Source organism: Podarcis tiliguerta (assembly GCF_965153285.1).
Source record: "Podarcis tiliguerta genome assembly, chromosome: 4".
NCBI classification, from domain to species: Eukaryota; Metazoa; Chordata; class Lepidosauria; order Squamata; family Lacertidae; genus Podarcis; species Podarcis tiliguerta.
Window position 1 is genome coordinate 9,356,428 of NC_139537.1, and position 23,790 is coordinate 9,380,217.

The 23,790-nt window shown below is 46.5% G+C and overlaps 1 protein-coding gene across 3 annotated transcripts; it reads right to left on the reverse strand.

Moving 5' to 3' along the window:
• Positions 1 to 1,936: 1,936 nt before the first annotated feature.
• On the reverse strand, positions 1,937 to 17,291 carry ALG8 (ALG8 alpha-1,3-glucosyltransferase). Of its 3 annotated transcripts, none has more exons than XM_083436545.1 (13): positions 17,077 to 17,291; positions 12,153 to 12,220; positions 11,518 to 11,711; positions 10,655 to 10,764; positions 10,342 to 10,409; positions 10,061 to 10,187; positions 9,688 to 9,791; positions 8,298 to 8,418; positions 6,512 to 6,651; positions 5,355 to 5,494; positions 4,664 to 4,761; positions 3,281 to 3,353; positions 1,937 to 2,735 (listed from the first exon to the last, which is right to left on the reverse strand). In XM_083436545.1, exons 1-13 carry the CDS (start codon positions 17,222 to 17,224, stop codon positions 2,504 to 2,506), a joined length of 1,623 nt encoding a protein of 540 aa, XP_083292671.1. In that variant the 5' UTR covers positions 17,225 to 17,291; the 3' UTR covers positions 1,937 to 2,503. The 3 variants fall into 3 exon arrangements, with proteins under 3 accessions (XP_083292671.1, XP_083292673.1, XP_083292672.1); XM_083436547.1 differs by having other exon boundaries at positions 12,153 to 12,231; positions 17,077 to 17,233; XM_083436546.1 differs by having other exon boundaries at positions 9,688 to 9,769; positions 10,057 to 10,187; positions 17,077 to 17,149.
• Between the last annotated feature and the right edge of the window lie 6,499 nt (positions 17,292 to 23,790).

Sequence of the window (23,790 nt, forward strand, 5' to 3'; positions counted from 1 at the left end):
GGGGGCGCCCCGGCAGGGGAAAGCCAAACAAATCAGGTTTTTTTCCGCCCCCCACCCAAAGCAGCCTCCAAACCTCGAGGAGAAAAGAGAAGAGGGTTGCTGGTCAGAGGAGGAATGGAAGAAGGAATGGAGGAGAGCGCAGCTGGCGAGGACGACGCAGAGATCTTGATCCCACGACTCCAGGAAGCAGAAAGAGGTGCGGGTCTGCCGCGCGGCCGCTTGAATAAGGCTAGACTCCGCCCCCAAGCCAACCCTATTGGCTGGCTTGACCGGCGTGGCAAATGACGCAGGGGGCCGAATACGCTCCCGCTCACACTACCTCCCCTCTGGGAGGAGGAGAGGCTTTGCGTAACGTGGGAATCAGAAACTGCTGCAGATTAACTGCAAATCAGTCGGTAGACCTCCAGATCGTTTCTCCTTTTGCCCTAGGAGCAGTTGTCGCAGGAACCCCCCCCCCCAATCATTCAGTTTGTACAAACTTCACACACTACATACGCTACGCTTCTGTTATAAATTCATAGAAAATCAACCATACATCGGATCTGCACTGTTCCACTTTTATTTTACTCCACGAAGGAAGGGCTACAAAATGGGGGAGGTTTGATACAGGGCAGCCATAATCCCTTGAGCATACCAGCACATACGCAGGAGCCCTGCCCAGTTGCTATGCCAACCCTGATGGTCCTAGACAGAAGACAATCAAGGACACAACAAACTGCACGTGAGCGGATTCAACAGGGACTGCAACAAAGGAAGTGATTGGGTCTCCCCTCAGGGGGCAGGAAACTGCAATTTCCCTTTTGTCTTCTGGAAGTGACTCATGGGGAGGGGGAGAAGGGGAAGCAGGTGTCAAGCTACTCAGGTTACCTCCACAACCCCTCCCTTAAGCCCTCCTGTTTGTGATGTAGTCATGATGTAGTTATAATGTACTTCTAGGGGTTTGGAGGATTAGTAACTAATAAAAGTTGGGGTCTTCTTTTGTTCTGGGCTTCCATTTTGCTTCATCTTGTTGTGGGTGGGAGTCCTGTCACGACAGTATTCAATAAAGGCCAAGCCTACAGGCTGCTGTTTTGCTCCAAGTTATCCTGGTTGGTGTCTTTGTTTTTGTCCAAGGGAGCCCTCGGATTTTCCCGTTAACACAGTGAAACAGCTGAATTGTGATGAAGTTCTTGGGACCACAATAGTTTTCCCTCCATTACATTTGTTAGTTAATGGTAACATTGCAGGGTATTGAACTTCTAACTTTAAGATTCTATGATCATTGCTATTATAAAGGGTCACCATGCTTCTTTTGCACTTTCCAGCTCTAATTAAATTATCGCTCTCTGCACTTTTTGTGTTGCATTTCCCTCTCACCCAAAGCTTTCATGCCTCCCCTGCAATTATATTACCGTACATGTATGCATATGTGTCTCCGTTATCTTATATCAAATGGGACGCGGGTGGCGCTGTGGGTAAAAGCCTCAGCGCCTAGGGCTTGCCGATCGAAAGGTCGTCGGTTCGAATCCCCGCGGCGGGGTGCGCTCCCATTGTTCGGTCCCAGCGCCTGCCAACCTAGCAGTTCGAAAGCACTCCCGGGTGTAAGTAGATAAATAGGGACCGCTTACTAGCGGGAAGGTAAACGTTTCCGTGTGCGGCTCTGGCTCGCCAGAGCAGCGATGTCACGCTGGCCACGTGACCCGGAAGTGTCTCCGGACAGCGCTGGCCCCCGGCCTCTTGAGTGAGATGGGTGCACAACTCTAGAGTCTGTCAAGACTGGCCCGTACGGGCAGGGGTACCTTTACCTTTTTTATCTTATATCAGCACATGAAGGAAACTTGGGGGAGGGAAAAATCATTTTAATGCCAGGTTCAGACTTCCCTCAAAGGACCACAGGCTGAGAACCCTTAGCTTCACGGGAACCCAAATATCGTACATAAAAAAGGCAACGCTACAATTATTTTTACAAAAGCAATTATTGTATATTTTATTCACATCTTTCACCCCACGTTTGTAACTGACAGTGCAATCCTACCCATATCTACTCAGAAGCAAGTCCCACTGAATTCAGTGGAGCTTCTGCCCAGATAAGTGAGGTTAGGCATGCAGCCTGAGTTTCTTGTCTGGAGGACAGTCTCATAATACATACAAGTAACCTTACACATTACATGTAAGGATAGACCCGTTAAACATAACCAGTGATTGCTTCAGCTCAAACTGAAAGTAAAAAAAGAAAGTCCAATTCCATTTTAAAAAACCCTCTAATTAAGCATCCTTTTGTAAACGAGGCTTCTCCTGCAACGACTGTCTTCTCTTTTCACACCAGGAATTGCCCCTGCTTATTTAAGGGTATTTGATCACTAATTTCTTGCTCCCACATCCTTAAAGAAACAGCAGCGATTTCTGGAGCACCCCTGCATGAACAGCACATGGCACCATGTGTGGCAGGAGCCACCACCGTTTAGCATGATTTGGCAGCTATTCTGGAGGTATCGCCGTTGACTCAGGTATGTTGTAAGCGTCGCTAGTCTTTCTTTCGCCTGACAGCTGGTGGTCCCGCAAAGGCAGAGATGTACAGTTTGAGCCAAGCGTACATGACACCTACAGCACAATATACAGAGGTGAGCAATAAAGGGAGGAAAGGGAATTTGACTATCCAGGTGGTGAAAGGCATCACAATTTCACACAAGATTTCCAGGGGTATCAGCCCAATGAGGTAGATTGTTTCCAACCAATTAAGCAGAGGCCCTTCTTTTCTGTGGAGAGAGAAAGCAGAAAAAAGGATTTTAATATAATCACTTCACAAATTATCACTTTGAAATAGTTACTGATATCTAAAATCAACCCCTCTTTTGCAAAGCAGAGCCAGCATGTCTTATTCTGGAGGAAATATCTAAATCGGGGATTGAGAACCAGTGACCCTCCAAATATCTTTGCTCCGCAGCTCCCATCATTCCAGACCATTGGCTGATGAGCTGCGAGTTCAAAAACACAGCTAGAAGGCCACAGGTTCGCTATCCCCAATCTAAATGCAAGAGCAGGCAAAGACTCACTAGGCTGACCAGGAACCCCAGTCTAAAATGTGAGCAGGTTGTGGGCCCCACCTCTCAAAGACAACCAAAAGATGTACTAAGGCTGGTGGCAGGTTACTCATTGAGACATTTGCAAGTCCTAATGGAAGCTTGCCTTTGCAAAAACATTTAGGCTGTAATCCTAACCCCGCTTACCTGGGAGTAAGGGCCACTGAACCCAACAACTAACTTGTGGTTAGACACGGTAAGATTGCACCGTTGGTCATTACCTGAATATGGCCTTCAGCGAGGAGAAGCTATAGACCGTGAAGAGCAGCATGAGCAAGATTTTAATAGGCAGTTCTGAAACACAACAAACAGTTGGCAGATGTTGTATATGGCCAAAACAATAGGGGGAGAAATACTCTTTGTATTTGGCGTTTATTTTGTTTAACAAAGTGCATATACCACTTGATTTAAAAAAAATGGGGACGCGGGTGGCGCTGTGGGTTAAACCACAGAGCCTAGGACTTGCCGAGCAGAAGGTCGGCGGTTCGAATCCCCACAACGGGGTGAGCTCCCGTTGCTCGGTCCCAGCTCCTGCCAACCTAGCAGTCCGAAAGCACGTCAAAGTGCAAGTAGATAAATAGGTATTGCTCTGGCGGGAAGGTAAACGGGCGTTTCCGTGCGCTGCTCTGTTTAGCCAGAAGCGGCTTAGTCATGCTGGCCACATGACCCGGAAGCTGTACGCCAGCTCCCTCGGCCAATAAAGCGAGATGAGTGCCACAACCCCAGAGTCGGTCACGACTGGACCTAATGGTCAGGGGTCCCTTTACCTTTACCTAAAATAAAAATACAACTGTCTAAGCAGTGTACAAAACGGTGGCAGCAGGCACATAAGAAGCTGCCTTATACTGAGTCTGACCACTGCCCCATCTAGTTCAGTATTTCCTATAATGACTAGCAATGGCTCTTCAGGATTTCAGATGGGGTTCTTTCCCAGCCTTACCTGGAGAAGGCGAGGATTAAACCTGAGACCTTCTCTGTGCAAAGTAGGATGCTCTACCACTGAGCCACATCACCTTCTAAGAAGAGGCACCTGCTGTTTCAAAAGTACTTACATTAAAAATAAGGCACTCCCCCACTAATCGGGGAACCCTTTTATTCAATTCAAAGGAGTTTCAGTCAATGAAAGGAAGAGCCCTAAATGACGTACAGTGGTGCCTCGCAAGACGAAAAGAATCCGTTCCGCGAGTCTCTTCGTCTAGCGGTTTTTTCGTCTTGCGAAGCAGCCCTATTAGCAGATTAGCGCTATTAGCAGTTTAGCGGCTATTAGCAGCTATTAAAGGCTTAAGGGATTAGCTGCTAAAAGGCTATTAGCAGCTTAGTGCCTTAGAAAAAGGGGGTGGGGAGTGAAAAAAAATCGCAAGAATCGCAAGACATTTTCGTCTTGCGAAGCAAGCCCATAGAGAAATTCGTCCTGCAAAGCACCTCCAAAACGGAAAACCCTTTCGTCTAGCGGGTTTTCCGTCTTGCGAGGCATTCGTCTTGCGGGGCACCACTGTATATTCTCAATGTGTTGATGGCCCTTCACGTACATCAGTAATCTTTGAAAACGAATGTGTAAGCCAGGAAATATTTTAGGCAGGTGGTGAGACATAGAAGGTACTTACCTGGTGCTGTAAACAGTAGAGGGAAAAGGGAAAGATGTCCTGTAGCGGAAAGAACCAGATAGGTACCAGCATCTCTGGATCTCTCCACAGCCAGCAAGCTAAAAACGCATACCAAAAACAGGAGGTTTTGGAAAGTAGCTGTTAAGGTGTTCAAAGAGATCATTTTCTTCAAGGTCCTCCCTCACTGCTGCCACCATGCTCCCGGCACAACGCTATGCATGTTTACCCAGACGTTTCACAGAGTTCAGCTCTGGTTAACCATGTGCAACAGGGGTGAGAAACTTGTAGCCTTCCCAAGGTTGTTGAATTACAGATCCTACCATGCTGGCTGGGGCTGAAGGGAATTGGGAGTCCACCTTTGCAGCAGTACCTGGGATCTTCCTGCAGCAGCAGGGGGAACAAGGAAGTCAAGTTCCAAAGCTGCTTCCTTGTTTTGCTCTTCAACTGTAAGAAGGTGCTTTATCCCTGACTTGTTTCTAAGATATCACAGAAACAGGCCCAAGATCCACAGGGAAGTCCTATGTAGCCATGGAATTTTTAAAGAGAAAACCAAAATAAGAAAACTACACTCTTTGGGTTCCATTATGTCATTTGTGGTGTGATATTTGTGATATCTTGCCCAGAAAGGGGTCCAAGTGTGAAGACTGGAATTTATAAAAATGGAACCTGAATCCCTTTCCATCCCTCTTACCTCAGAGGGAGAATGGCGAGAAGGACTGCTTTCTCATGCACATGCCACCCAAACATGAAGGAGCTCAGCGCGCAGAGAACCAGGCATCGTAGAAAGCCTCTGGGCCCTTGGGGTTTAAACCAAAGACAGAAAACAGAGGGCTAGAAACAACAGGCAGAAAACAAAGCTTCAGTGGTGCATTTCAGCGCCAGGAACACAGGCTTATCATTCAGTGGGAGCTCAGCAGTTGCTATGCTCTACATTTTTACAGCGGTGTCTTGGTTGTTGAACTTAATCCGTTCAAACCCGGAACTGTTTGAAAACCAAGATGCAGCTTCCGATTGGCTGCAGGAGCTTCCAAAGTTCCAAGTTCAGCTTCCCAAAAACATTCGCAAAGCGGAACACCTACTTCCGGGTTTGCGGCGTCCGGGAGCCGATTTGTTCAGTAGCCAAGCCCTTCAACAAATAAGGTACCACTGCATTATTCTGCTTTGCATTGCCAGAAAGTGTTAAATTGCCTTTTTGAGCTTCTAGGTACCACCTACGTTACGTGCCAGTTTAACTGACATGGGTCCCAAACCAAGGAACTCTGGGAATTGTAGTTTTGAGGATAATGCTGAGACAATCTTGTACCCTATACTTTTCAAGTGATGGGTGCGCCAGTGGTGCCACAACCATCTTTTAAAAAGCAGGGGTGGGAGAGGTGGAGAAAGGGTGACAAGCAGTGAAATTTAAGAGAATCTGTAAAAACAAAATTCAGAGCACTGGAAGATGACCTCATGTTTCAGATTGCAATTAATGGTGGTTCTTGGGTCTGAATATTTTGCCCCACCTAAGAACATAAGAGCAATCTGCTCCTGATTCTTTAAAAGCAGCCTAACACAGGTGTGTGTAAATTTGAAGCTTTCCCCATCCACGTACTTCTAACCCAGGAAAAGCTTCAACTGCTGAATTTTCGCATGTCAGGCCACTGTTAAAGGCATAAAAGAAGTAAGCAAAACTAGTGGTCACTGTTTTTAAAGGCATAATAGACTGGCAGGGACCAGAGCGGGCTGAATATTCAATGCAAGCAAGTTGGTGCTTTAACAGGGGAGCATTCATTTTAAAAGGGGAGAAATTCCTTGTGGGCTGTGCTTGCAAGCAGATGTGCTCAGAGGGGTAGAGTGATATGGATTTACCAGCATAGAGATGGCAGTACAAGTCAAAGTTGCCAATGGAGTCACTGAAGGAAGGACGGTATGTTGAAATTCCTGGACTAGCCCTCCAGTCATGGAAGCCTTGGGCATCTTTGCAGGGTCAAGGAATTTATATTTCAGACCTGGAAGTTATAATGAAGTTTGTAAGGAGGACAGGCACGTTGTCGGCCACACCATACCCACCCTAAATATATATGGAAGCAAGTCCCACGACTTGTTTCAACACTTGTTTACATACAGAGAATTTTTAAATTTTATTTAAAGGTTTATAAGCCATTTTTTGAGCAGATGCTCCCAAGTGTCTCATAGCACAAGTAAAAACCCAAAGCGGAATATAAAATATAATTTAAAATATTATGTTCGTGCTAAAAAACAGCATTAAAACCAAAATAAAACCAGGTTTAACAGAGTCAGTTTATAATCACAACCTATATTACATAGGATTATAAAAATGTAGGGTTGTTAGGGACCCTGATGATCATCTGCTCCAATCCCCTGCAATGCAGAATATGCAGCTGTTCTCTATAGGGATCTAACCTGCAACCTGGGCGTTATGAGCACCATGCTCTAACCAACTGCACTGAATGGGTTCCGTCTCAAGGAAAAAGTGGGTCTTCTAGGCCTATTTAAGGACTAAGGGATGAGGCTCGCTTAAGTTCAACAGCACTGAATTCTACTGTTGTGGGACCACTGCCGAGTGTCCAGCAGCCTAATTGTCGTCTTGTGCAGTCATGCAAGGACGCTACACAGCCCAAATGGTGTACTAAAAATGACCTTGTAGACATAGCAAGATGTCTGAGGCACACGCACATAACCAACTCCACTTTAGTAAACAGTAAGCTTCTGAGAAGATATTTAGGATGGTTTGGAGGTCATCCTCTGAGTGTGCACACACACTCATGAACGCCATTTCCAACTCCTCGAAATATTTGATGCCTCCGAAATTTTTTACACGTCTCTTAGGAAGACAGGCAAACTAATGCCAGTGTACTGGAAGAAGCAAAGATCACCAGTGCTGAAGCAATGATTCTTCAACATCAACTTCGTTGGACTGGTCATGTTGTGTGGATGACTGATGATCGTCTTCCAAAGCAACTACTCTATTCCAAACTTAAAAATGGAAAGCTTAATGCTGGTGGTCAACAAAAGAGGTTTAAAGACTCTCTCAAGGCAAATCTATAAAAATGTAGTATAAACATCGACAACTGGAAAACACTGGCCTGCAAGCGCTCAAATTGGAGAACAGCCTTTACCAAAGGTGTCACGATTTTTGAAGATGCTTGGACTCAGGACGAAACGTGCTAAATTGAAGGCACGCTTGGCAAACCTGCACCATGATCGACTCCCACTGTGGATCCAGAATTGGACTCCACAGTCACCCACGGACACACCATTAAGACCGTGTTCATGGAAGCCAATCTTGCTCAACTACGAGTGATCACCAAAGAAGAAGATGAGTAAACACAGTGGTTTAGGAGACTATAAAGAAGAACTTGCATGGAAATCTCCCTGCTGCTGTCGTATCCGATGACTGTCAAAGGCAAGACATTGGAGTGGACATCCCACTTACCCAACCCAGTTAAACCGTCCTCAAGTTTATATATTCTTTTGCATACTTTCAAAAGATTAATAATAAAATGTAAGGAGAGGAACTGCCACTCCTTTGTGGTCAGACACAGCAGGCTTCTCCTACTGAAGATTTCAAAAGGGAACAAGAATCACCAAACAAGTATTTGCTATTAATACATGCAGGGTTAAGATACTCTACCAATAACGGAGAGCGCTTTGTCCAGGGCATTGTACAGTGCCCAGAAGTTAGGAGCCCAGTATGCATGGCAAAGGCCTCTTTTGAAAGGGAAGAGACGAGAGAGGACCTGAGGAAGCTGGCCCTAATGGAAGAAAAAGGAAGTTAGAAAGTTAGTCAAAGGTTTCTCATTTATATTAAGTGACATAACAATACAGTGGTGCCTCGCAAGACGAAATTAATTCGTTCCGCGAGTCTCTTCGTCTAGCGGTTTTTTCGTCTTGCGAAGCAACCCTATTAGCGGCTTAGCGCTATTAGCGGTTTAGCGGCTACTAGCGGCTATTAAAGGCTTAAGGGATTAGCGGATTAGCTGCTAAAAAGCTATTAGCAGTTTAGCAGCTTAGAAAAAGGGGGTGGGAAGCGGAAAAAAAATCTCAAGACTCGCAAGACAGTTTCGTCTTGCGAAGCAAGCCCATAGGGAAATTTGTCCTGCGAAGCGCATCGAAAAACGGAAAACCCTTTCGTCTAGCGGGTTTTCCATCTTGTGAGGCATTCGTCTTGCGGGGCACCACTGTACACTTATGATTGTGGCCTTATTGCTTTTACTGGTCATGTTGTTGCACTTTGTTAAAATAAAGCCTGATTTAAAGCTGCTTTCAGAGCCTTTGGATAGAAAATCATCTTATAAATCCAAGTAGAAATCACAGAGTAGCAGAGTTGGAAGGGACCACAAGGGTCAACCCCCTGCAAAGCAGGTATCTTTTTGTCCCATGTGGGGTTCAAACCCATGGTCCTGAGATTAAGAGTCTCATGCTCTACAGATTGAGCTACCCTGAGCTAACAGCCAAGTCAAGAATGTTCCCCACCCTCGATCAGCTTATAAAGCATATTATTCATACATATAGTAGCTACCCTTTGTACAGTGGTACCTGAGGTTACAAACACCTCGGGTTACAAACACTTCGGGTTACACACTCCGCTAACCTGGAAGTAGTACCTCGGGTTAAGAACTTTGCCCCAGGATGAGAGCAGAAATCATCTGGCGGCGGTGCAGCGGCAGCAGGAGGCCCCATTAGCTAAAGTGGCACCTTCAGGTTAAGAACAGTTTCAGGTTAAGAACGGACCTCCGGAATGAATTACCGTAAGTTTGTAACCAGAGGTACCACTGTACTTCCAGTTATATTACATAATAATATTCTTTTAATTTATTAGAATTATTATTATTTAGCATGACCAGACATTTTCAGAAGGTAAAATTAAAATTCTTTGGTTCCCCCCACAAAAAGCAGTTTATGTGCTTTTTCACCAAATGTAGACTTACTGAGCTAAATGGGAACAATTAGTAAAGAACGTCTTGCATACAGTCATCACTCAGGAAGCAGGTGCAAGTTTTAAAGAGGATCAGGGTCCTTACCCAAACAATAAATGGTCCCAGTGAAAGCGCAGAAACAAAGCAGACAATGAATCCCAGGGCAACTAAGCGAAGAAAACTGAAACTGCCCCATCGGAGGGATCCATCTGGAGAAAACGAAAATATTATGATTAAAACAAAAGGGTGTGTGTGAAAGAAACAAGAAATGCTTCGGCAGTGTGTTTTAATTTCCTTCCCATTATAAAACAAATCCTTCTCTGAGATAAATTAAATTATTGTCATAGATCAGTCTTTCCCAACCTGCTGCCCACCAGATACTGTGGTCTACAACACCAGCCAATATGGCAGTCTTCTTTTTCACTGGCACTGTATCCAAACCCTAGTCGTTCCCCCTATGAAATCATCAATAACTTGCCTGAATTATTTGCAGTGAAGCAGTAGGACCGGAGGAGGTACACACCATATGCTGGGGCGACATAGAGGTTGATATGCTTGAAGTGCAAGAGGACGGCAAAGAGAAAAGCCCCTTCCAAGTGCCTTTTCTGAAAGGGAGTGTGGGGCAACGGGGAAGGGAAAGGTCAGGCGGTTATTTGAAGGAACAAAGAATCCAAAGCCTACATAAACAGAATGCACACTTAAGAGCTGGTTGAGACTTCTAGAATAGGAATTGGGCATGGCCGCCTCTTAATACACTACCTGGAATAGCCGTGCAATGGAAAGCAGCATGAATCCAAACAGAAAGCCATTGTACTGAAAATGAATGTCTGTGATTGAGTTAAGGACTAACATCCACTTCAGAAAGATGCCCTAACCCAGGAAAGTTTAGTGCTTCAATTCAACTTCCATGTTGAATGACCAGTTGTAATTCTTACCAGTAGCAAATTTAGCAGTTCCAATTCTCATTAGAATTTGATAGGTATCTCCCCACTCCCCCCAAACCCATCAAATGTTGATGTTTGGTTTAGGTTATCTGGCCAGATTTCTTTTGACACCTGAGTTGGAAGGATACGGTCCACAATTAAGAGGCCAAAATTCCATAAGAGGAGAACTGAAAGGACAAGCTGAGGGTTCTCCAGAGGTTCCTTTGTACCTCGCTTCCCATTTACACATCTACAGCACCTGAGCAGAGGAGAAATAAAGAGACAAGACAAAATCCAAATCCCTTTGTTCTTCCATACGCATTTCTTAAAGATCAGGTGCAGTTTATAGGTTATGTTAATACTGTTTTCTCCTCCAAACAGGTTTTTTTGTTTTTTAAAAAATACTCCATCTATTGGGCAACCAAAATGGTCAAAGGCCTGGAAACGATGCCTTATGAGGAACGGCTAAGGGAGCTGGGCATGTTTAGCCTGGAGAAGAGGAGGTTAAGGGGTGATATGATAGCCATGTTCAAATATAGAAAAGGATGTCACATAGAGGAGGGAGAAAGGTTGTTTTCTGCTGCTCCAGAGAAGCGGACACGGAGCAATGGATCCAAACTACAAGAAAGAAGATTCCACCTAAACATTAGGAAGAACTTCCTGACAGTAAGAGCTGTTCAATGGTGGAATTTGCTGCCAAGGAGTGTGGTGGAGTCTCCTTCTTTGGAGGTCTTTAAGCAGAGGCTTGACAACCATATGTCAGGAGTGCTCTGATAGTGTTTCCTGCTTGGCAGGGGGTTGGACTCGATGGCCCTTGTGGTCTCTTCCAACTCTACGATTCTATGATTCTATTCCATCTAAAAGACTCCATCTATTCTACTCTTCAACACAATTTCAACAAGAGGCAGGCTGAGTGATTTCTTTCCAGATTCCAGTGGCTTATCTTCCCTTCTCCCGAAACACAAAACATAAAGACTTCTTATTTAAAAACAATAAAGGGGCACCAACATACTCGCGAACTGCGTAGATGAAGAGCACATCTGTGAAGATGACCGAAAGCCTTTGGAAAAGAATGGTTGGGTAGCTGGAATAGTTCAGGTTCTGGATGACCAGCATCTCTTTGTCAAAGTATTTGGCAACATGTGAAAGCCCATACTCAAACCATGCAAAGAAGGGAGGGTAGTCCAAGGTCCACTCGGAAGTTGCCTGTAAACATGGGAAAAGAACGCAAGTGAGAAGGCAGGTGTCAATCACTGGATGACCTTAAACTATAAGCTAGTTCACATATGCACATACAAAGTGTGGCAAGTGCAACATCAAGTGATCTCTCGTTTCGTGAACAGCCCATCACGAATCAAATGCTTTGCAGTCATTAGGGTGGCTTTTAAAAAAAATGTGCAAAGGGGAACGATCTGGATCAGTTGGCTGTTCTAAGCCAGACAGAGACCTTCACTTTTACTCTAGGAAGCCTGGAAAAACAGGCAAAAGACATTTCAATTGCCTGCACTGGAGGTCCATTCAGCTTCCAGTAACAAGGAAGGAATATCTGACAGCAGCCTTTAATCATCTGCAAAACTCCACAAGATGCTGCACCTCACTGTTCTAAGAACCAAGCACACTTCTGGAAAGGCAGAAAGACACACTTACCTCATAATACCACTGAGAGACTGGTAAGCTATGGGTGATGGCTAGCCAGTTCCTATGCACTTCAAAATCTGTGGAATGACTACAAGAAGTTAAATATTAGTATCTGGATCATACCACATAGCTTTCTACTTTGTAAAAGGCAAAAGATTTATATGATCTGAAGAGAAACCAGACCATTTCTACTTTGCATTTCCCAGTGCAATAGTAGGTAAATAAGAACCGATGAGGAACTCTCTGCTAGGTTTTTAACAAGAGACAAACTTTCAGCAATTGTGCTCATGCATTAACATGTACAGTGGTGCCCCGCAAGACGAATGCCTCGCAAGACGGAAAACCCGCTAGACGAAAGGGTTTTCCGTTTTGGAGGTGCTTCGCAGGACGAATTTCTCTATGGGCTTGCTTCGCAAGACGAAAATGTCTTGCGATTCCTGGGGTTTTTTTCCGCTCCCCACCCCCTTTTTCTAAGGCACTAAGCTGCTAATAGCCTTTTAGCAGCTAATCCGCTAATCCCTTAAGCCTTTAATAGCCGCTAATCCGCTAATAGCGCTAATCCGCTAATGGGCTTGCTTTGCAAGACGAAAAAATCGCTAGATGAAGAGACTCATGGAACGGATTCTTTTCGTCTTGCGAGGCACCACTGTATGTCTATGCATCTCTGTAGGTATCTGTGCACGATAGCTTTCCCTACGGTTAATTCTGTTTCCTAATTTCATGAGAAATTACTACTGCCACATTCCAGCACTTCAATTATCACCACATCTACAACTCACATTCCCATTTATATGCACGGATAAATGTACACAGCAGTGGATGACCAAAAGGTAAGGGGGATTTTCAGAGCGGCACTCGGTGGGATCACAGAGCAAACCGACAAAAAAGTGGACTGGGCTCATACACCATTAACACGGAATCACAGAAAGTTATGTAGAACAGGACATTTTGATCCCTGGATGTCAGGAGAAGCTGCAATTGCCAAAATTTGCAACATGGAGAGAGACAATGGAGTGCATCTCGGGGGGGTGAAGTCAAACTGCTGCATTGGCAGCACCGAAGTTGCCTCCCAGGGGTACAAGCTTGGCAGTATGTATTGGTCCTGAGCTGATCAGATGACAACACATACCCCTCTCGGCTGGGCTGCAAGAGTTGCCAAAAGGAGGCATACAAGGTGCCATCGAACCATCTTAGGGATTCCACTCTGGATTTGTGTCAGGATTATGCCTTAGCCCTTTCATCTCCTGAATATATCCAGCAAGGCAGCAGAGGTTTAGGATCTTTTCCTTCTCCTACTTGGGCTACCTTCCCAGGTTGATGAGCCCCATCTGCCCCTCACTTCTCTCTACAGCACATGCAGAAACTGCCTTCTGGGCCGTTGGACCCACTATTAGTATCATCTGCTCAATACATTGGAGCTAATCCTTGCATGGAGGGGAACTACACCTGTAAATATCAGCTGCTGGGAACTGCAAGTGGGGAAGAGGGCTGTTGTGCTCATGACCAGTTTTAGGGCTTTTCATCAGCATCTGTTTGACCGCTATGAGAACAAAAAGCTGGAATACAGGAGACGTTGGTCTGACCTTGTGGGGTTTTCAAACGTACTTAATGTACAATTGGGCCAAAGCAGCCAATCATAACAGCCTTCACTATGTGAGCTGATGTTTTCTTTTTCTTTCTTTTTTGTTAAACTTGCTATAAAACATAATTGCACTGATTACCAAAATATGCTCCGTGAAAATCTTGTTCTTAGTCTGACCACATCCTGCAATAGTCAACAGTAGAATTGGTGTCCATTTCCCCAGACACAGCAACATACTTTAGTGCTTTGACAAAACCTGCATCTCCTGCATTATTAAAACTAATGGGCATTTACTGGAATTGATGCAGTGCTTTTTTTCCATTTTATCACCTGGAAGCCCAGAGGGCTAACTAATATTCCTCCTCTTCAGTTAGAGCTGTATCCAATCCCTCATGTTCTTCATAAACTTGGTATTACTGCACTTCTGAGTTTGACTCCACTACTAACTAGGGTATAATTTATTGAAGATAGATAATCTGAAGGGGTCTCCAGCAGAGAATTAGAATAAAGATAGATAGATAGATACAGTAGATAGAAACAGGGAAAGAACAAAGGCCAGGGAGGAAACAAAGGCATTGAAAGAATGCTATTATTTTAATCACACATACTTTGGGTTAAGGTAGGGATACCTAACATGGTACCCACTAAATGTTTCATGAACATAAGAAAAGCCTGTTGGATCAGGCCCATCTAGTCCAGCATCTGATTCTCACAGTGCCCAAGCAGATGCCTGCAGAAAACCTATTAAGCAGGACGCAGGTACAAAAGCACCTTCCCCTCTTGTGGCGTCCAGCAATTGGTATTCGGAAGCCATTTACTGCCTCCCCAACTGTGGAGGCAGAGCATGGCCATCGTGGCTGGTAGCCACTGATAGTCATATGCTCTATGAATTTGTCTCAACCTCTATTTGTCTCAACCTCTTACCTTTCCCACCCTGACCTGGCCACAGTGATCCATGCGACGGTCATCTCCAGGCTTGACTACTGTAATTCGCTCTACGCAGGGCTGCCCTTGAAGCTGTCCCAGAAACTCCAGCGGGTACAGAATGCTGCAGCAAGGCTCCTCACGGGGTCTCTGCCATGGGAGCATATTCACCCAGTGCTTTTCAAGCTGCACTGGCTCCCGGTGGAGTATAGGGTCAGATTTAAGGTGCTGCTTTTGACCTTTAAAGCCCTTCACGGCCTAGGACCCTCGTACCTACGGGACCGCCTCTCCTGGTATGCCCCACGGAGAGCCTCAAGGTCCATAAATAACAACACCCTAGTGGTCCCAGGCCCTAAGGAAGTTAGATTGGCTTCAACCAGAGCCAGGGCCTTTTCAACTCTGGCTCCGGCCTGGTGGAACGCTCTGCCTCATGAGACCAGGGCCCTGCAGGATCTGATTTCTTTCCGCAGGGCCTGTAAGACAGAGTTGTTCTGCCTGGCCTTTGGCTTGGAGCCAATTTGATTCCCTCCCTCCCTCTCTTTCTTTTTTCTTTTCCTTCTCCTCCTGCGATGAGGCTACATTTTAATATTTTAATGTTCCATTATTTTAATGTTTTATTTTACTTTTGTTTTTAAGTTGTAATCATTCATCTTGTTTTTATTATTGCTTGTAAGCCGCTCTGAGCCCGGCCTTGGCTGGGGAGGGCGGGGTATAAATAAAAAATTATTATTATTATTATTATTGTAATCCAAGTTGGTGGCCCATCCCTGCCTTTTGGTCTATAACTCTTTGCCTTGAGGGATAGCTCAGCTGGTAGAGTATGAGACTCTGAATCTGAGGGTTGTGGGTTTGAGCCCCATGTTGGGTGAAAGATTCCTCCACTGCAGGGAACTGGGCTAGATGATCCTCATGGTCCCTTCCAACTCTATAAATCTGTGATTTTGTGAACTCTCATTTGTCCCAGACAGCATGAGGTCACCATGTTGGCCATCCCTGCAATAAGGTGTAGGGAATGGGGTGTGATCCAAAGAAAAAAAGAGAGTTTTGAGGAAAACTTTTTCCACCCAAGGGCAACATGTAAAGTAGAGCGGGTTCTCTACATGCTTGATTGCAAGGCAGCCGAAGAATACCTGATTGAAACAATTCCATATTCCTCCCGCCTACCTATGTCTCGAATTCCCTCCCCTTCCTATGTGACTGCCTGGTGTCCATTTTATATTGCAATCCCCTCAGGGCAGAGACCTGTCAAACCTGTTCTTTGTAAAGCACCGCGTTCGCATGGGACTGCACTGCTTGTTGTGCAATTCACACATATGTCTCCTAACCTTACACTTACTGGAGCTTTGCTTATGAAATGTATATTTTGTTATCATTTAAAAGCTGCAGCGTAAGTTCTACAGAGTGACTCTCAGGTTTCCCACCCTCTTTTTTTGACATTACAGGAGGGTTGGAAGAATTAGGAATAACATTAAGAATAGCCTACTGGATCTAGTCCAGCATCCTGTTCTCAAAGTGGTCAACTAGATGCCTAAGAAACCAGCAAACAGGATTTGAGCACAAGAGCGCTCTCCCTTCCTGTTGTTTCCTGCAAGTGGCATTTGGAAGCATTGCTGCCTCCAGCTGTGGAGGTACAGCACAGCTGGCTAGTTGCCCTCTCCTCTTCCTTGACTTTCTCTAACCCTCTTTTAAATCTGTCTAGGATGGTGGCCATTGCTGCCTCCTGGGGGAGCAAGTCCCATAGTTTGTCCATGTGCTGCGTGAAGAATCACTTTCTTTCCTCTGTCCTGAATAATAATAATTCATTTATATGCCGGCTGCCCATCTGACTGGGTTTACCCAGGGACTCTGGGAGGCTTCCAACAAATTAAAACACAGGTAAGACATCAAACATTAAAAACTTCCCCATACACCATATAAAAGCCCGTGAGTCCCTTAATCTCAGGGTCGTGGCTTCCAGCACCACCTCGGGCAAAAGTTCCCTACATTGCAGGGGGTTGGACTGGATGACCCCTGGGGGTCCCTTCCTACTCTGCTGTTATTCCACGATTAAGTTTCATAAGATGCCAGTTATGGAGCGAGGTTTCCCAAGCGCGTGGGTCTCCCAGCTGTTTTTTGGACTACAACTCCCATCATCCCTAGCGAGCAGAACCAGCGGTCGGGGGTGATGGGAGTTGTAGTCCAAAAACTGCCAGAGGCCCAAAGTCTGGGAAACGCTGCTGTAGAGGGAAGCCCTGCAACGGGGAACCCAAGGCAGACTCGAAGAGAGACAGAGAGAGAAAGAGAGAGAGGGACCAGGCAGCAGGAGGCCGGAGAGGCCCCTGCGAGGAACAGCCGCGTCCATCGTGGCGGCGCCGGAAGCCCCCCGCGCCCGCCCCTTCCTCGCCAGAAGAATGTGAGGGGAAATAATAACGAATTCGGGCTCCTTACTACGTGGGGATGAGGAGCAGCTTGAGCAGCGTGACCCCGAAGGCCAGAGCCGCGAACCAGCCGCCGCCACCGCCTGCGCCTCCGCTCGCCGCCATGACGGCCCGCTCGCCTCCGCCAGCGCCTCAAAGGGCCGGCGGGCACTGCGCATGCGTGGGGGGAAGGCGAGACGTTGCCGCGCCGCAACGGTTTCAACCGCCTTCGCAGCATCCAGGCGCCTGCGCGGGAGGACGGGCGGGCGGGAAAAGTACTGCGCCTGCGCGCTGGCTTTACTCGCGGCGTCCTGGCTCGCCACACCCCCTGCAGTCGAGAGTGTGTCAATGCAAGCGCCTCGACGCAAGCGGGGTTTCAATGCACACTGGTCATGCGCAGTTGGTTCCAAGGCTAGTTCTTGTAGAATTCAGTGGGGCTTATTCGTGGCAGACTGTGATAGGGTTGCAGGCTTCTAAATGTGCAGCAGTCCCAAGTCTAAATCCTGACCTTGTAGAATTTATTGGGCTGTTTTTATTTTGATTATATATATATATTTATTGTGGTTTTTATGTTGATCTATTCTGTGAGCCTATTCCGCTTCCCCATGGGGTGAGCTCCCGTTGCTCCTGCCAGCTCCTGCCAACCTAGCAGTTCGAAAGCACACTAGTGCAAGTAGATAAATAGGTGCCGCTCCGCCGGGAAGGCAAATGGCGTTTCCGTGCACTGTTCTGGTTCGCCAGAAGTGGCTTAGTCATGCTGGCCACATGGCCTGGAAGCTGTACGCCGGCTCCCTCGGCCAATAAAGCGAGATGAGCGCTGCAACCCCAGAGTCGGTCACGACTGGACCTAATGGTCAGGGGTCCCTTTACCTTTATTCTGTAAACCACCCAGGTACAGTGGTACCTCGGGTTACAAACACTTCAGGTTACAGACTCCGCTAACCCAGAAATATTACCTCGGGTTAAGAACTTTGCTTCAGGATGAGAACAGAAATCGTGCAGCGGCAGCACAGCAGCAGGAGGCCCCATTAGCTAAAGTGCTTCAGGTTAAGAACAGTTTCAGGTAAAGAATGGACATCCAGAACGAATTAAGTTCTTAACCTAAGGTACCACTGTATAGGTAAAGGTCCAGTTAAGTCCAGTCGCAGACGACTCTGGGGTTGTGGCGCTCATCTCACTTTACTGGCCAAGGGAACCGGCGTTTGTCCGCAGACAGTTTATCCGGGTCATGTGGCCAACATGACTAAGCTGCTTCTGGCACAACGGGACACTGAAACCAGAGCAGTGCATGGAAACGCCGTTTACCTTCCCGCCGCAGTGGTACCTATTTATCAACTTGCACTTTTTTGGCGTGCTTTCGAACTGTTAGGTTGGCAGGAGCTGTGACCGGGCAACGGGAGCTCACCCTGTCGCGGGGATTCGAACTGCTGAGCTTCTGATCAGCAAGCCCAAGAGGCTCGGTGTCTGGGTATAGGGCAGTACAGTTGTACCTTGTTTTGCAACCGGGATCCGTTCCAGAGCCCCGGTTGCTAGCCGAAAAGGATGCAGGAAAAAGCGCCGCGTCTGTGCACACGCGGAGCGGTTTGCGCTTTTGCGCATGCACAAAGCGCGGTTTAGCACTTCTGCACATGCGCGGGTGGCAAACCCAGAAGTAACCCGTTCTGGTATTCCGGGTTTGCCACAGACATTCGCCGGAACGGACGCTTGACAAGGTAGACGTTCGCGGAGGTACAGTGGTGCCTCGCAAGACGAAATTAATCCGTTCCGCGAGTCTCTTCGTCTAGCGGTTTTTTCGTCTTGCGAAGCAAGCCCATTAGCGGATTAGCGCTATTAGCGGCTATTAAAGGCTTAAGGGATTAGCAGATTAGCTGCTAAAAGGCTATTAGCAGCTTAGCTCCTTAGAAAAAGGGGTGGGGAGCGGAAAAACCCCTCAAGAATCGCAAGCCATTTTCGTCTTGCGAAGCAAGCCCATAGGGAAATTCGTCCTGCGAAGCGCATTGAAAAACGGAAAACCCTTTCGTCTAGCGGGTTTTCCGTCTTGCGAGGCATTCGTCTTGCAGGGCACCGCTGTATTACTGTATATAAATTCATTTAATAATAATAATAATAATTTGATGGGAGTTATTCCTGGCAGACAGTGTATCGGGTTAAACATGGGGTTGCAGGCTTTTACTATATGGATCTCACTGGTTTGGAACTGGAAGTGTTAAAGGAATTTGCAGCATGTTTACTCTTCAGTCCCACTGGACATATTCCTAAATTTAAATGAATAGTGTTGCCACCTTAATTTGTGTCGTGAAAAAGCTGTTTCTTGACTGGCAGAGCACAGCACTGGGGCACAGGAAGCTGTAATAACAGGAATGAATGAAACTTTCACACTTTGCATGCAGACCATAGAAAGGTAAAGGGATCCCTGACCGTTAGATCCAGTCGCGGGTGATCCTAGGGTTGCAGCGCTCATCTCGTTTTACTGGCCGAGGGAGCCGGCATACAGCTTCTGGATCATGTGGCCAGCATGACTAAGCCGCTTCTGGTGAACCAGAGCAGCACATGGAAACGCCGTTTACCTTCCCGCTGGAGCGGTCCCTATTTATCTACTTGCACTTTGACTTGCGTTCGAACTGCTAGGTTGGCAGGAGCAGGGACCGAGCAACGGGAGCTCACCCCGTCGTGGGGATTTGAACCGCCAACCTTCTGATCGGCAAGCCATGGCTCTGTGGTTTAGACCACAGCACCACCCGCAGACCATAGCAAGCTGTTATTGTTAGCACCTGTACAGCTCCATCCATTGAGAATGCTTGTGCTTTCATTCTTTTTTTGTATTCACGCTGAGGATTGATTGCAAGCTCATTGCATGAAGGACTGATAAATATAATAAACAAATAAATAGTAACGTGAGCTCGAAACCCCTCACAGCTTCATATGTGCTAGATAAATTATTGCTGTTATCGTTCTTCATTCTGCCAGAGCCACTTGAATTCCACGCAAACCTAGGATCTGAAAATTGGTGCGAAACTTTGCACACCAGAAATATACAAAGTTGTCTCAACTGTCTAATGGGGAAGCACCCTGACAAATTTATTGTCTGTCTGAATGAGCAAGTCAGAAAGTGATTGGAACTGACACCCCATGATTTGAAGACTTATCCTGCGGGTGTTTAGCTTGCTTTCTCTTTTAACCTCACTGGTTTCATTTCAGCCAGCTGTGGGGAATCTTTGGCTCTCCAGGTTTTTGCTGAACCAAGGTGACCAAGATGATAAAGTTTCTGGAAAGATAGAATGGGTGAAATTATAAGATGGTAGGTTTCAGTTGAATATCGGGAAATGATAATTGACGGGGGGGGGGGGGACCTGATGCCCTCCAGTTGTTTCTGGAGTACAACCTCCATCGTTTATTTTTGACTAAAGGGCCAATCTCCCTGAAGCAGATGGGAGTTGGAGTCCAACAATATCTCGCAGGCCACAGGTTCCCCACCTGTGCCCTAGCAGCTTGAAAACCAATCATCGCTTTGTTTTTTTGTACCCAGAGACTATTGCAGGCACAGGCAAACTCGGCCCTCCAGATATTTTTGGACTACAACTCCCATCATCCCTAGCTAACAGGACCAGTGGTAAGGGATGATGGGAATTGTAGTCCCCAAACATTGGGAGGGCCAAGTTTGCCTATGCCTGGACTATTGTATGCCCAGATAATATTCCTATTGTCTGATTCCACCCTTCTTCCAAAAATCACAGGGCAGTTTACGGTTAGTTATGCAGGGACTGTATTCGGAATTAACTTCAGTTTTCTGGAGACTCTCCAAAGACAGACCCATATGTACAATTTATTACAGTCATCTATCCTTGATGTCAGTTTAACGGAAAGGCAGTGTTGTTCAATGCCTCCCGCCCCTGATGCATAGAAAACCACAATTGTCTCTAAGGGGCTGCCATGCCAGTCTGTGTGTCTGAAAAATGCTCTTTAACAAATTTGATCACCCTTTTAGTCAACGAGGGCCATGCAATTTGGGGGTGGGGTGAGGACAGAGGTCATGTTCCATCTTCTACTTTTGTCATGCAATAACTACCTGTGGGATATTGCGATCCGTCATAAACCAAGCCCAGACACACATGCGGAATTCTCAGAGGCGTGTTTCTAAAGTTAACAAGCAGATTTATTATAAACATCTGTTAAACCCAATATGCTTTTAGAGAGAGTCCCAAAGACCCTGTAACTCTGCAACAAGATGTCTTTACGGGATCTGTCATGGAGTTTGGCATTTATTGCAGAACCGAACGCCATTCGTAATAATCCCCCACAGAGCATCGAGTGTCAACGTCTAAGGACACCTTTCAAAGGGTCACTTTGGCATCTCGATGAAGCACATTTCAAAGTCATCCTCTACATGGCTCTGAATTCTTTCCAAGAAGGGGTGAACTGAAATCTCAAAAGAGTTTTTACAGGACCAGTTTCTGTGCACAAAAAAGTCAGGCGTTTTTACAATGATTGCAACCAATTTCCTACAGACATCTTTGGTCCGTCCTGAGGCAAGTTCCCTCTATCCTGACTGCCCACTCTGCTGTTGTACCATTGGCCAGGGGACCAAGATCACTGTTGGACTATGACTACTGCCCCTGGAAGTATGGCTGATAGCCAGGGATGATGCGAGTTGTAGTCCAACAACAAGCGTAGGGTACCATGCTATTACAGTGGTGCCTCACAAGACGAAAAGAATCCGTTCCGCGGGTCTTTTCGTCTTGCGGTTTTTTCGTCTTGCGAAGCAAGCCCATTGACGGAGTAGTGCTATTAGCGCTATTGACATTTTAAGGGCTAAAAACGGCTTTTTAAGGCTTGGGGGATTAGCGGTTTTGCTGCTAAAATGCTTTTAGCAGCTTAGCGCTTCAGGAAAAGGGGTTTTGGAGCGAACCCCCCCCCCCCGAAAATTTTCGACAATTTTCGTCTTGCGAAACAAGCCCATAGGGAAATTTGTCTTGTGAAGCGCCTCTGCAGACGGAAAACCCTTTCGTCTTGCGGGTTTTCCGTCTTGCGAGGCATTCGTCTTGCGGGGCACCACTGTATTATTAAATGTTTTTATATATGCTGGAAGCTGCCCAGAGTGGCTGGAAGACGCCCAAGGTGGCTGGGGCAACCCAATAAGATGGATGGGGTACAAATAAATTATTATTATTATTATTATTATTATTATTATTATTATTATTATTATTGGCTACCACTGCTGGCATCAGTTGCATGCCTTCCTAGAGAGAGATGACCTGGCCATAGGCACCTATGCCCTAGAAACACTCCTGCTTTTATTAATTGCTTTCGTGCATTTTAGTCGCTATGGCTTTAAAACAATCTGCTGCTTCTACTGCTTTCCATTATGCAATATATTTATTTTTTCGTTAAGCCCTCTGGAGACTTATGCAAAAGATGGGCAGTAAATCCCTAACAGCACCCTCCTACGCACGTTTATTCGGAAGTTAAGTCCCCGCTGTGTTCAGTGGGCTCACTCCCAGATAAGTGTGAGTGGGATTGCCGCCTCAAATGAATAAATAATAGAATTGCAGAGTTGGGACACCGGGGGTCATCCAGTCCAACCCCCTGCAATGCAGGAATGCAATACACTCCAAATGAAGCACAGGGCTAGTGAGCTATGTTCTCTTTGGGGGTGAAGAAGAAGAAGAAGAGTTTGGATTTGATATCCCGCCTTTCACTCCCTTTAAGGAGTCTCAAAGCGGCTAACATTCTCCTTTCCCTTCCTCCCCCACAACAAACACTCTGTGAGGTGAGTGGGGCTGAGAGAGTGTGACTGGCCCAAGGTCACCCAGCAGCTGCATGTGGAGGAGCGGAGACGCGAACCCGGTTACCCAGATTACGTGACTACCGCTCTTAACCACTACACCACACTGGCTCTCAAGGGTGTCAGAAGTTGTGCAGGCCTGATCTAAACCTAGGCCCCTTCATGCTTTTTTCTTTTTGCTCTGAGGAGAATCCATGTCCATCTGTGTCCAACACCCCTTCTCCATCTGACTCTTGCAATGCGCTCTATGTGGGGCTACCTTTGAAGGTGACCCAGAAACTACAACTAATCCAGAATGTGGCAGCTGGACTGGTGACTGGGGGCGGCCACCGAGACCATATAACACCGGTCTTGAAAGACCTACATTGGCTCCCAGTACGTTTCCAAGCACAATTCAAAGTGTTGCTGCTGACCTTGAAAGCCCTAAATGGCCTTGGCCCAGTATACCTGAAGGAGCGTCTCCACCCCCATCATGCAGCCCGGACACTGAGGTCCAGCGCCGAGGGCCTTCTGGCGGTTCCCTCATTGCGAGAAGTTACATGGAACCAGGCAGAGGGCCTTCTCGGTAGTGACACCCGCCCTGTGAAACGCTCTCCCACCAGATGTCAAGGAAATAAACAACTGTCTGACTTTTAGGAGACATCTGAAGGCAGCCCTGTTCAGGGAAGTTTTTAATGTTTGATGTTTTATTGTGTTTTAAATATTTTGTTGGGAGCTGCCCAGAGTGTCTGGGGAAACCCAGCCAGATGGGCGGTGTATAAGTAATAAATTAATATTATTATGAGTGCTGGGGTAACCAGCTGCAAAATACTCCCTTTGCTGGCTGGTTCTGGAAAGGCCGGAAGGAGATATCATGGCCCCAAGCCATGTAGCTCAGCCCTGAGCCATGTAGCTCTTAATCTCAGGGTTATGGGTTCGAGCCCCACGGTTGGGGGTTGGCCTAGATGACCCACATGGTCCCTT

Bases quoted from the DNA above. Each gene is read 5' to 3' on its own strand.
- ALG8 (XM_083436545.1), bottom strand. From the start codon at position 17,224: ATGCGCAGTGCCCGCCGGCCCTTTGAGGCGCTGGCGGAGGCGAGCGGG. The intron at 10,188-10,341 runs GTAGTGTATTAA...ACTCCCTTTCAG, and splicing joins CCATTGCACGGCTATTCCAG to AAAAGGCACTTGGAAGGGGC. The intron at 5,495-6,511 runs GTAAATCCATAT...TGTTGTTTCTAG, and splicing joins GTACTGCCATCTCTATGCTG to CCCTCTGTTTTCTGTCTTTG.